This window comes from Petaurus breviceps, unplaced genomic scaffold, assembly GCF_028583685.1.
Source record: "Petaurus breviceps papuanus isolate PSGF00001 unplaced genomic scaffold, PetGlider_PUasm1.0 90845, whole genome shotgun sequence".
Taxonomy (NCBI): domain Eukaryota; kingdom Metazoa; phylum Chordata; class Mammalia; order Diprotodontia; family Petauridae; genus Petaurus; species Petaurus breviceps.
The window spans coordinates 10,476,959-10,490,405 of record NW_027187359.1 but is presented as its reverse complement, the minus strand read 5'-3'; the positions used below and the strand labels follow the sequence as shown (position 1 = coordinate 10,490,405).

Below are 13,447 nucleotides of genomic sequence, written 5' to 3'. Positions count from 1 at the left end.
GATAAAGTAAAGGCTGTCTGTTACTTGATTTGTGTTTGTTACCTTTAGTGCTTATATGGGATCAGGGAACTCCCTTTACCCAAATTTTGAGGAACCTAGACATGAACTAAACGTAATCTATAGTTTGCATATTTCTCTGAAAGTTCTGGAATATGACAATAACCCAAAAGTGAGATACAGATTCTTCTAGGGTCAGTATCTGAGATCAAGCACATGACTTGTGAAGCCAGAGGTTTGGGGGGGGAGGGCGGGGAGGACCCTGGGCCACAGGTGACATTATCATTCTTTGCTAGTTAGCTTCTCCCGCCTTTTTAACACCAATATTCTTCTGGGGATTTTCATATGGCTTTAGTCATAAAATAGGTCTCTGAAGAAGGGAAGTTTAAGAACAACCGACGGGAAATAGCTAGATTTCCTATAGCCTCTAGCACATATCCCTCTATTGAACCATAAAATCTAAGTCAGATAAAGGCGGTACCTTGTCTAAATTTTATGTCTCATCGAATGGTTGCTTGTCAATGCTAAAGCTTGTATTCGGATACTATAAGTAAACTTTTGTAGGCTAGGATTTGACTTTAAGAAGCTTTAGACCAAAATGAATTACACAGACCTTTATTTTTTGTTTAGGTTTTTCTTTAAGTCTCAAAGGATACTCAATATCACAGAATTCACATCTGCAGCCAGAGAAAGTCCTAGAAATACCATTTGGAGCAAAGTGTCAGTGGTTAGCATGTGGCCCAACAAATCTTTGGTAACCTAAACTCCATTTCAGGTTCAAATGAACTTACAGTATGGAAAAGTATGGAAAGTTTTTCATACTATGGAAAACTCATAGCACTGGAAAGAATGTTAGATTTAGAGAGAGAACCTGGTTCAAATCCCAGCCTGCCACTTAAGCAACTCACCATAGGGTCTATCTTAACTCCCAGTCTATGCTCTTATGACCTGCACAGTGTTCTGTGCACAGTAAGAACGGAACATCCACTGGCTAAATTTACTCCTACCTATGAGTAATGATTCAGATAGGCTGAGAGAAAGGAAGAGGGCATTTGGGGCAAGGAGAGTAAGATTGAGCAAAGGTCTAAAGACAGGAATAAATTCAGCATGACTTAGGAGATAAGGCTAAGAGTTTTGTTAGGAGGAGGAGGAAATAAGGTAGGATGTGGTCAATTTTTATCTAAAAATGATTTTAAATAGCTCAAGGTTATCTTTTAGGTAACCTACCAAAACTCAGGGGCAGATAGGTGGTGTAGCGGATAGAGCACTGGGATGGGAATCAGGAAGACTCATCCTTCTGAGTTCAAATCTGGCCTCTGACCCTGAGCAAGTCATTTCACCCTGTTTGCCTCAGTTTCTTCATCTGTAAAATAAGCAGGAGAAGTAAATGGCAAACCAGTCCAGTATCCTTGCCAAGAAAACCCCAAATGAGGTCACAAAGAGTTAGACATGACGGAAACAACTCAACAGCAGCAACAGAAACTCAAAAACTTCCCTTCTCCTCCCCTCCCCCATCTTGTTTCAAGCCTGAGAATTCTTAAAGTCAAACCTCCTTTTCCCCCTTGAACATCTTTAAATATATCCGACTAGAAAGAACAGGATCATTTTAGAAGACTGATCATGGCTGTTTCCTTTCCGGCACATGCACCACCCCTGCCCTGTTAGCAGCGCCTCATGGCTTTCTGTGATAGGCTTCCTGAGACTCCTCCTGACTCGGAACGCTGTGGATGTTGTGGCCGTGTCTGTTCTTCAGTCGTTTTAGCCATGTCTGACTTTGGTAAACGTGGCAAACGTGTTACGTGGCACCTGCCCACCCCCGCCCCCCATCTCCACCTAGCCGCCCCCCTCCGCATTCTTTAAGGCCTAGTTCTGTCTCTGCCTCCATGAAGCTTTTTGGGAAGGGATGCCTCCATATCTCTTGTAGCACTCCTGCCCTCTTGGAAGGAGGATAAAATGAGGCAGCCTCATCTCATTATGCTGTGCATTTATCCTTGTTCAGTTATTTTTCAGTCCTGCCTGACTCTCTGTGACCCCATTTAGGGTTTTCTTGGTAAAGATACTGGAGTGGTTTGCCATTTCCTTCTCCAGCTCATTTTATAAATGAGGAAACTGAGGCAAACAGGGTTAAGTGACATGCCCAGGGTCACACAGCTACTAAGTGTCTAAGGCTGAATTTGAACTTGGGTCTTCCTGACTCCAGGCCCTGCGCTCAGTCCATTGTGCCACCTAGCTGCCCTCTTCAGTTTTATGTTATTTGTGTACATCAGGTCATAAGCTCTGTCTTTGGTTATTCATCTTTGTATCTCCCTCCAGTGAACCCAAACCCTTGTACCTCACAGGTAGTTGACAGTGAGCTCAAATCCCACCTTCTGGTTGTTGTGATGATGGGCAAGTTACTTTTACCTCCATAGGCCTCAGTTTCCTTATTTGTAAAAAGGGGATAATAATACAGTATGTACCTCAGAGGGCTCATGTCAGGTTCAAATAAGATAATGTATAGAGTTTTGTGACCCTTAAAAGGCTATGTAAGTTCTAATTATGTGAACTAGTGGGAACAAAGGAGTGGGATAATGAAAGTCCAGTTGGAATATGGAGAGATTAGAGTCTGGGAAAGCACATGGGAGGGTCTTTGTGGCCCTACAGATGTCATATGGCAATGTGGGACTCTAGTAGACACTCTCAGGGTTAGCAGCAATAAATGTATGCCATTATAATTATCATATTTCATACAAATGGTTGTATCTCAGATTTTCACACTCAAAGAGGCTGGATAGAATATAGATCTGGAGTCAGGAAAACCAAGGTTAAAAACTCCAGTTATGACACCTAAGGGTGGTGTGACCCGAGGCAAGTCACTTATCTCATATGCTCAAATCTGTACAATTTGTATAATAAAACCTACCTCTGAGGCTGCTAGATGGCACAGTGAATAGAGCACCAGCCCTGGAGTCAGGAGGACCTGACTTCAAATTGGGCCTCAGACACTTGATACTTATTAGCTGTGTGACCTTGAGCAAGTCACTTAACTTATCTCTTATGCTCAAGTTATTCATCTGTACAATTTGTATAATAACACCTACTGAGGATTATTGGGAAGAACAAATGAGAAAATGCTCTGCACAGCTAAGGACCATAGATTTAAACACAGAAAGGCCTTAGAGACCATACTCTAACCCCTTCATTTCACAGTTTAGGGACCAAAGGCCCAGAGAGTTTGAGTTGACCCAGGATACGTAATAAATGTCAGAACCCAGGGCCTCTCACTATAAATACAATCCTTTCTTCCCTGAATGTGAATTGTAATACTAAATCTTGTTCTCCCTAGTTAAGCAAGCATGAGCTGCTTTTCACTGGGGGTGGTGTCATGACTTCTGTCTCTCCAGAACCAGCCATCCTCCCTGGCTATGTTGGACCTGCTTCATGTGGCTCGTGACATTGCCTGTGGCTGTCAGTATCTGGAAGAAAACCACTTCATTCACCGGTAAGTCTGAGGGATCTGGTTGTTCATGTCCCCTCTGGCCTCAAGCAGCCTCGCCTTCATTATGCTGTAAGGGCACAGACCTTCCCAAAGATGGTAACCAGGGACAGCACCCAAGAGACAAGCTGCAAAACAAGGGTATTTTTCTTAATCAGCCAGGGATGTGTTCTAAATGATTACTGAATCCACAGAGACTTTAAGTTTTTCCATCTGTAAAATCAGCATCGTCATTTTGATTCCAGTGGTAGACTGTAAATGATTTATTCTGGGAACCTTGGTTGTATTCTCATACCCTGCATGGGAGAGGGGAGGGAAGAGGCTTCGGCCACTGATATTCATGGCAGTCTCAAACTTTACAGAGCTTCAGAGGGAGACTGAAATGGAATTCAAGGTTTCCAAAATTGTGAAATCTGCAAGGATAAGAACCATTTTCTTTACTTCATAAATCTCATTCTCTCCCTAATGAAACCTTACTTTAAATGTGCAACTTAAGGGTATTTACATCAATGACCCCACTGAAAGTACCTGCCATGTTACACTTGTTGCTACTGTTCCTTGTTTGTTTATTGTCTTCATATCTAGAGGCCTGAGGTCAGCCTTAAAAGTAAAATGGATTAATGGGCTCTTTGCAAAGCCTGTTCAATCATTTCATAAATTAAACTTCACTATTCTCTTGAGTCAATAGATGAAAAGCAGCATTTTGCCCATTATACAGATTGAGAAACTGAAGTGTAGCAGGGCTTTCCCCCTCCTTTTCCTTCCAAGTACCCCAAGATGCCCCTTAATGCAGACCTAGAAATTTTATTGTACAAAGTGTAACCCAAGTTTCAAGTCTGGAGCATTAGTGTACGACCCTCCTCACTGACAAATGGTATGCATTGACCCTGTGCAAAGGGTTCCAAAGCTCTCAGGGGCTCTCTGCCCCGAGTCATCATTCTCTCCACCAATGAGGTGAGTCTTATGCAAACATTCCAAGGCTGACTCCTAAATTGTCATCTGTTTGGCTGCCACATTTGTGTAAGAGCATGGCCAAGCTGGAATGCATCTAGGGAAAGGTGAGACACAGAGGGGTTGCCATAGGAGGATCAATTCAAAGACATGCTCAACATTGTGATGAAGTAGTGGTCCTCCCCCTCCATGAAGTCTGCATAAATAACTTGCTGGGGATATTTGTGCTTCATCAGGCAAAGCTTGGACCAGATACCTCTGAGGTTCTTTCCAAATATAAGATTCTCTGGTTTGTTTGTTTGTTTGTTTGTTTCACTGTCACCTTGTCTATCCCCTGCCTTCATCCTGGCTGGCTTCATCTTAAGCAGTTCAGACATATGAATGTCTACCATTTCCTTTAAAAACAGAAAAGGAGGCTTTGTCTCCCTCGAAACCACATCTGTGGTGAAAGAGTGAGGCATCAGTCACCATGCTTCATGGAATTACCATGCAGAGTCATGGGACTGGAGGGGACCTCAAAGATCAAAGGGGACCTCCAACCAAAGTAGAAATCCTTTTGGTAAAATCCCTGATGTTCTAATTGAGCATCTGAATGAGACAAAGAGCTCGGTCCCTTGGAAAGTAGCCTACACCATTTAGGGAAGTTTTTAATTGTTAGAACTTTGTTATACAAAGCCCAAAGACACTAACTTCTACCTGTTTACCTCTTAGTTCTTCTCTCTGAAGCTATTCAGAATAGCCAGGGGAGGAGTCATGGCTATACACCCCTTGATTTATTGTTCTGTTGACTGTCTAGGTTTAAAATGTTCATAATACAAATTAAACTTTAGGGTTTATGCATACATGCATACATATATATATTCCCCTTGAAAGCCCAATAACTAAACTCTTACCAGCTCACCCTGTATTGCTTTATAAACCTTTCCTTGAGCTCAACAGGAGGCTCAGGGAATGAAGTCATCACCAGACTGGAGGTCTGGTGACTGGAGAATAACAATAAATAATAATGATGACCAGCATTTATATAGCATTTTATGGTTTGTGAGGTGCTTTACATCCATTATCTCATCTGAACCTCAAAATACCCCTGCGAATGTCTATTTTCTCCTCCACAACAACTGTCTTGTGCCCTCTAAGTCTTCTCATTCCCTGTTCCTCCATGACCTTTGTCATCTTCCTCAAATGAATTCCAGTTTGTCTCAAATGTGGTGGTCAGAACTAGATACCATATTCAAGATGTGGTCTGGTTGATGCAAACTAGTCAGATTATTACCTCCCATTATCTGGACACTAAATGCCTATTAAGATCCTCTAAAATGCATTAGTCTTTTTTTTTAGTAGGCTCATACAACTCTAGGTTTATACTGAGCTTGTGGTCAACCAAAATCTCAAGGTCTTTTTTCACACGAAAAACCCCACATCTCCCAAATGTCATAATTATGTAATTGATTTCCTTACCCCAAGCATACTGCACTTCCCTGCTGTATTTCATCTTGCCTGGCTAGGGCCCATCATCCCACCCAGCTGAGATCATTCTGAATCTTGATTCCGTCATCTCTCCTATAAGGTATCCCTCCCAGCTTGATACCATCTACCAATTTTATATAGTTGCCTGTTCTTTCTTTGTCTAAAAGGAAGAAAACCAAAGACAGGGCCCTGTAGCAGTCAGAGGCCTCCCTACCTGCTGCCATCAGTCCATATTCTTTGTTTGGCCAGCTGCCTCACTATACCATCACCAAGCCTACATCTTTCCATATCGTTTGTACACAGTATCTCTCAAGACATACTCTGCCTCATATGTTGAAAAAGACTAGATGTTTTCCATGAGTTCCCAGCTCACTAACCCTCTGAAGAAATGCAGTAGTGCTGCTTTGAGGGGATGGGAAGTTCTTGGCAGCCAGTGAGCACAAAGAGGACCTGAGTCCAAGAGAACCCCAGAAGCCATCTAGTCCAGCTTGACTTGGGTATCCCCTTTATGATATCCCTAACAAGCAGCCATCTAGCCTCTGCTTAAAGGCCCCAGGGAGGAGATACATACGCTTCCAGAAGCGGTCCATTCTACTCTAATTGTTGGGACATTATTACCCTGTCAAACCCATAGAAGCCTCTTTGTCACTTTCACCTGGTGCATCTTGTTCTGCCCTCTCAGGCCAAGCAGAGCAAGGCTTCCACATGGCAGCCTTCCAAATACCTGAACAAAGCTCTCAGCTCCTACCCCCTCCCCTTAAGCCTTTTTCTGCTCCAAGCTGAAGATCTCCAGTTCTTTCTGCCAATGATATATTCTCCAGCCTTTTCACCATCCTGGTTGCCTTCCTCTCAATGTTCCCTAACTTGTAAACATGCTTCCTAACATAACTAAATATAACTAAATAACCCCACCCCCCACCTCCAGCGGAAAGTGATTACCCCCTCCATAAATTATCCTAGAAGGCTTCTGTCTGGATTCCTCCTTTGCTCATATCATATTTTACCCGTAATATATATATATACACATACATACATATGTGTGTACATATATACACACATACATACACATATGTGTGTGAGCCATATGTGTGTGTTCGTGTGTGTATATCATCCCCTATATTTGACTGTCAGGTCCTTGAGGTCAGGGACTCTCTTTATACCCATAGCATTTAATGCAGTACCTTGCATACAGTGCATTAAATATTTGTCGAATGAAATTCAATTTTCATATGTTTAAACCAAATTCAAACCATCTGTTTAGCAAGTTCTTCTAGAATTTGGCCATGTATTAATGCCAAGCTTATAATTCTGGAGCCGGCATATACCTTTTTCCTTTTCTTGAAAATCTAGATCTTTCCTGTATCTAATCTCATGATACCTCTTCCATTCCCCATAATTTCACAAAGGTTACTAACAGTGGTTCCATAATCACATCATGACAAGTAATGAATGTGAGCCTAGAGACCTGAATTCATTCAAAGTGGTTATTATCTCTTTTTGCATTTTAATTCCCTCTTAACCCATTCTGAAGCTATCCTTTCCCCTTCACAGACTAATGGAACAAGATATACATTCTCCTTAATGGGGGATATGGAAGCAAAATATGATTTGAGTAGTTCTACTTTTCTCTGTCATCTGTGAGCCTTCTATTACATTCCCTAGGTAGTAGGCTTATTCTTCCTGGTCCTTTGTGTTTGCAATGTGGCCTTTAAAAGCTTTTACTCATCTTTAGAATTTTCTGCAGGCCACAATTCATTCTAGGCTTTAATCTAGGCACTATTAATATAGTATGCATTATTATTTTCTGTTCATCTTTATTTACAGACCCTTCCATTTTAAAAAAATGGGATCTTTAAGAATTTGAATTGAAAAGAGAGCATACTGTGTAGCCATATTCATCTCTTTAGCTGTCTCTCTTTTTTCATCTTCTCTGCTTGGATAATGATAATTTTTTAGAGTATCCCATCCTTTTTGAGCTAGCTTCTCTTTTAGAATCTCCAACCTATAGAGTCATCCTATCTGTCCTCTGATCTTTTTAAAATCTACTTCCCTAAAGTCTAGGGCAAGTGTCTAACAAAATCCAGCGCTCTCTTCCTTTGTTATCATGAACTCTAAGATAAATATGGTCCCTTTCTCCAAAGGCTCATGACGCACATCTCTGACCAGTTCTTAGTTGCTGGTCAGAAGGAGGTCTAAGAGTAGAAATAATCCTTATGGAATCCTAGATGAACAGAGTTAGGCGAGGACTTAGAGATCATCTAGTCTCTCCTTTCATAGGTGCACAAGCTGGGCTGACTCAGCTCCTCTCCCATGGAGGATTTGTTTGGGCAGAGGATTAAGGAGAACTCAGCAGCTGCAATCCAACATGACTAATGAATTCACATAGTGGGGCCACATGAACCAAAGATGGCATTCATTAGCTATGTATCTTTTCCCCATGCCCTGCATTTGATAGATGAACTCAGATGGATACATATGGATCAGCTCACCAGCTTTCCCCTTTTCCTTATCTAGAAGTGTCAAACGCTTCTAGATCTATCTTTAGGACAATTGGATTTGGGCTGCAATTCCTTCCAGGGAGAGCTGGACCTCACATGGGTGTTGCCTCATTTTCCAGAATCATATGTGTTATCTACACATTCAGCTGATACCTTTCCATGGCCTCTTTTCTCTTTCAAAGTCATAGTTTTTAATTGAAAGAAGAGATAATGACACAGCTCTGTTCCAAAGGCCATGACTTTCCTAATCACAAATTTAAAGTCATTAGACACATATTCTAGATTTCTTGAGGATGTATCATTTATTTCTACACATATTAGTAGTTTTACATGTATTAGCAGAAGGGAGTAGAGTTGATGAACATTCGCAGGTTCTTAATCATTTCAAGGAAAATTCCAGATTAGTCATGTGAGGTGTCTGTACTTCTGCCTCCATATCTCGCAGCAGAATCATAATTATTTGAAAATCTGACAACCCAATATTTTCTTCTCAGTGTTTCATAGACTCAACTCCTTTGACCTTTCTTCATGGATCTGTGGGACCAAGGGAATGAAGGGACTTCTGTATAATGATAGACAAAAAAAATGAGGACTCTAGTCAGGAAAGATGGAAAGGCAGTATGATTGAAGTGTCTATCGAAGCAAAAGAAATAAAGATTGGGTGACCTTAGACTTATTCAGTCAATCCTAGAGCACTCTAACCCAGAGACACTACCTAAAGTGCAAAAAAATGGTTTTAGACAAATGGAGCATAATATTGCTTTATATGGTGAAGTAGGGCAATATGGATCGAGAGCTGCCCTTGGAGTAGGAAAAACTGGGTTCGAATTCCAACTCAAGTAAGTCACTTAATGTCTCAGTGACCCCAAGTGATTCTGAGGCTGTTGGACAACAGATCTGGAACTCCCTAACAGTGAATTTCTTCACAAGAAAACCCTACTCTGATGAAATCATAGGGTGGAAACATTGCTTTACCTGGTGGGCAGTAATAGCTTAAAAACTTGATAATTTCGTGGATAATACATCTAGAATTTTATTTAACAGAAGCTAGAGAGGTTTAGAGAAAATCCCTGATTTTTTGGGTCAGTACCCTGGAAAACAACAGCATCTGTGCTCTTCTGTAAAATGTCCTTTGGTTCTACCAGTTTTCATTTATTTTTATCCCACCAGTCACTTTTCATCTTTTCTAGTCCCTTTCCCCATCCCCTTTAAAAGTGGTCAAGCTCCCAACTGTAGTCTCTCATACTGATGTATAATCCAGGAAATGTAGGGCAGAGGAGCAAGCTTTCTGGATATCACATGAGGAAGAGAAATCAATCTTTGTGTAAATGTTCTCTTTTCACACATTGGTTTGGGAAACTAGATCATATTTCTCTCTCTTCCAGGGATATTGCTGCTAGGAACTGTCTCTTGACCTGCCCTGGACCAGGGAGAGTGGCCAAGATTGGAGACTTTGGAATGGCTCGAGACATCTACAGGTGGGTAACAACCATTAACCTTCCTTCCATCAACACACACACACACACACACACACACACACGTTTCCCTTGAGATGTACTGACTCAGTAAGGCAGTCACTAGGATGTTGGAACTAGAGTCAGGAGGCTCTGGGATCAGACCCTCAAAATGTTGCAGTTGTCTTATCCCATTTTTACAGAGAAAGAAACTGGGGCTAAGTCACTTGCCCATGGTCACACAGCTAGTAAATTTCAGAGGCAAAATCAAACCCAGGTGTCCCTGAAACCAAGTCCAACAATCTTACCATTACAGCTTTTTCTTGTAAGCTAGCAGAAAACCAGCTGTTCCTTACACCATCCTTGCTTAGAAAAAAAAGATAATGGACCTTGCCTTGTTGCTTCTTTAAATTTTTCATTTGTGTACTACTGAAAACAATGGCCAGAGCCCCAGCATCAAAACCTGGTGTTGTGACCAATGACTCCTCGAATGGCTTAACAAATCACCTTGTTGTATACAGTTCATTTTTTGTCAGTTGGTAGAATGCAAGCCCCTTGAGGACAAGAGCTATTTCATTTTTATCTTTGGATTCCCCAAAAGATAGCTCCTGGCATATAGTAGGTGCATAATAAATGCTTCCCACCCCATTGAATTATCAGCAAAATAATCATCATCAAGAGCTTTTTTTCTTTGAGCCAGAACAAAAACAAAGACTGTAAGAGGAATATCATCGTAATAATACGTCTTTGGGTTTAATGACTTATTTTGGGGAGTATAACAATTTGTAAGTTCATTTGAGAAAAGGAGAGTAAAATAATGAGCTCATTCACTCAAATCTGGTCTTGGACAATTAACAATTGTGTGACCTTGGGCAAGTTCCTTAACCTGTTTGCCTCAATTTCCTCATCTATCTCCCGGGAGTACTGCAAGGTTAATATATTTGATAAATGTTACTCATTGTTTCTGTTATTATTATATCAGTACAGTATAGTGTCATTAGGGTAAGCTTTTGTATTTAGAAGCTTTTTATACTTTTAGTTGGTTGCCAATTACATATCAGTGGACTGTCAATATGACTTTGTTGCTCATCCCACACTACTTCCCCTGCTAAGACTTAACTGATCAGGTAGCTTGAGGACACCTTCTCTCACACACCTTGACGGGAAGGAATGGCGGAAGGCAGGCATGTAGGCGATTCTGAGTATGTACATAAGCAACTTATATCAGTGAATGGTATTTATGGGTAATTTCATTCATCCAAACAACACACTCATTAAGCACCTACTGCATGTAAGGCACAATGCTAGATGCTATAGGGAATAAAAAGATAGCCTTTGTTCTCAATTATCCTAATTTGGACAATCTGCTGACATGGTTCATCGAGGATATACTTATTAAAAGGCTTTAGTAAAGTTATTTTTAGACAAATAATAAAATAATAGACAAAATCCAAAGGAGGACCCCTAAATCTTTGCTGAAGCCAATATGTTCTTCTTCATTTTGATTTCTTCATCTATTTCCATGCCTCTTGTGAGTCTCCTTGATCCAACTAATGATTTTAACTAATGATCTTTCTTCCATCAACCAACCCTCCCAATCCCTCATTAATTTTCATTTCTTAATTAATACTCTGTCAAGTTGTCAGTCAGAGCCTCTGCTCGATGCCCAGGCTAGAGTGACTTCATGTTCCTCTTCTGTCCTACAGAGCAAGCTACTACAGGAAGGGAGGGTGCGCCATGCTTCCAGTAAAGTGGATGCCCCCAGAGGCCTTCATGGAGGGGATATTTACATCCAAAACAGATACATGGTGAGTAATCACTGTCCTCCTTGGAGTATCACTGACTATCTGCCTTGCATGAGTGAACCAGGGCTACCAAGTGCTCGTAAGGATCTAGATTGACAAGGAGTGGAGCAGATGATTGAGCTAAACAAGCTCATGAGCAATCTCAGCTGGGCATTGCCGACTGAGCCGTTTAAGGCCTATTGGTTGGGTTATTAGAATGAGAGGACCCGGATGCAAGTAGTCGCCCTGCCTCTGATGTTTACTATCCATGAAACCTTGGGCAAATTACTTAACCTTGTTAAGTCTCAGTTTCCTAGTCTTTTAAACAAAATGGCATCTGAGATTCCTTCCAGCTTTCAAAAATATGTTGGGCCAGAGACATTGATGTTCTAAGAAAATTATGCCAAAATGAGATCACACACACACACACACACACACACACACTTATCTGTTGAACATGAGTGATAGGAGAAGGCAAACAAGATAATTCCAAAGTTGATGGGTGTTGCAAGGTGGAGAGAGGAAAAGATGTTAACTTGCAAAGCTATGGAGGTACAGGGCTCTCAGAAGCCCCCTCATATTCAGCAGAACCCCAGTTTTCCCATGTTATAAGGGGTGACCAAAATTATGTGATCCATAGTTTGTATCACTCTTCTCTGTACCTGAAAAGTGTGAGCCCTCAAGCTCAGAGCCTCCTAACTTCTCTCATTCAGGTCCTACAGGGTACATCTCCACCCCAGGGGCCCATACCACCATGAACAAAGACTTCAGCTCACAGAAGCAGCAGATGAGTCGTATAACCCAAATCCAACATTCCAATCCCTTTCAGGAGCACTTGATGTCAATAGTTACCCACCACTTTTTTTCCTACAGCCTCTTTTACTACAACTAAAACTCCAGATCTTGCGGTCAGGTCAGGGCTACAGTGAAAAAGTTTCTCATGCAAAGATTTGCATTTCATTGATCCCATACTAGGCAGCCTTATCTAGAGAGGCAGTTAGGTAGCACACTGAATGGATAGTCAAGAGTTCATGTCTAGCCTCAGATATTCCCTAGGTGTGTGTTCAGGGTGAGCAAATTACTTAATCTCTCTCTGCCTTAGTTTCCTCATCTATAAAATGGGTGTAATAATAGCACTTACCTCACAGGGTTAGCTATTATTATGGTGATGATTTAGTAACCTCTAACCCACACACTCCTCATTTCCACATTCAAATTTAGGAATACTGTGGCGCCTCTATTTCCTTGTCTTCCTTTTCTTCACACGTTGGGAATTAAACTAAAATGAGCAGAAATGGACTTTGTCTGGAAGTTTAGTCCATTAGTAAACATTTATTAAGCACCTGCTATGTGCTAGGGATACAAAAAAAGCCAAAAGACAGCACCTGCCCTCAAGGAGCTCACAGTCTATTGGATTGCTGCATCCTGATTTCCTTTATGCCCCCAGTGAGAAAGGGAAAGCAAGGGGAAGGAAGGAAAAAGAAAAATTTGCTGGGAGATAACTAGAAGACACCAGCCCAGGAGGGGAGCCAAAAGATGTCCAGTAGCTCCCTCTCTGCCACTGAGGGGGTCTGTGACTTTGTCTCAACTTCAGCCTTCTTTCCTCCTGCCCTTTCAAGGATCACAAAGCATTCGGATTTCTTGAGAGAAAGTCCATCCCTGAGCAGAGTGTGGCAGTTACAAATACCCTGACTGCATCCTTCTCTTCTGACGGTTCATCATGTCCCCTGGGTTCTCAGAGGCCATGCCATTGTGGAGCACATATCTGGCTATTCCTCCCATTCTGGATAGGCTCCAAGTATGGGCTCAGGAAATTGGCAG

The 13,447-nt window shown here is 41.6% G+C and overlaps 2 protein-coding genes across 3 annotated transcripts in view; one reads left to right on the top strand and one right to left on the bottom strand.

The window, feature by feature from the left end:
* CLIP4 (CAP-Gly domain containing linker protein family member 4) overlaps positions 1-13,447 on the bottom strand; it is a 126,531-nt gene that overhangs the window by 23,400 nt on the left and 89,684 nt on the right. The window contains exon 17 of one of the 2 annotated variants that reach the window (XM_069072135.1): positions 8,665-8,950. The exons of the other annotated variant lie outside the window; for it this stretch is intronic. Coding sequence (XP_068928236.1) covers positions 8,887-8,950 — 64 coding nt within the window. The 3' untranslated portion in view covers positions 8,665-8,886. Of the gene's footprint in view, positions 1-8,664; positions 8,951-13,447 lie in introns of those variants that run through there. 2 annotated transcript variants of the gene reach the window in all.
* Positions 1-13,447, top strand: part of ALK (ALK receptor tyrosine kinase) — a 1,085,901-nt gene that overhangs the window by 1,054,331 nt on the left and 18,123 nt on the right. Inside the window, exons 24-26 of the mRNA XM_069072137.1 lie at positions 3,381-3,478; positions 9,774-9,866; positions 11,549-11,650. Coding sequence (XP_068928238.1) covers positions 3,381-3,478; positions 9,774-9,866; positions 11,549-11,650 — 293 coding nt within the window. The remainder of the gene's footprint in view (positions 1-3,380; positions 3,479-9,773; positions 9,867-11,548; positions 11,651-13,447) is intronic.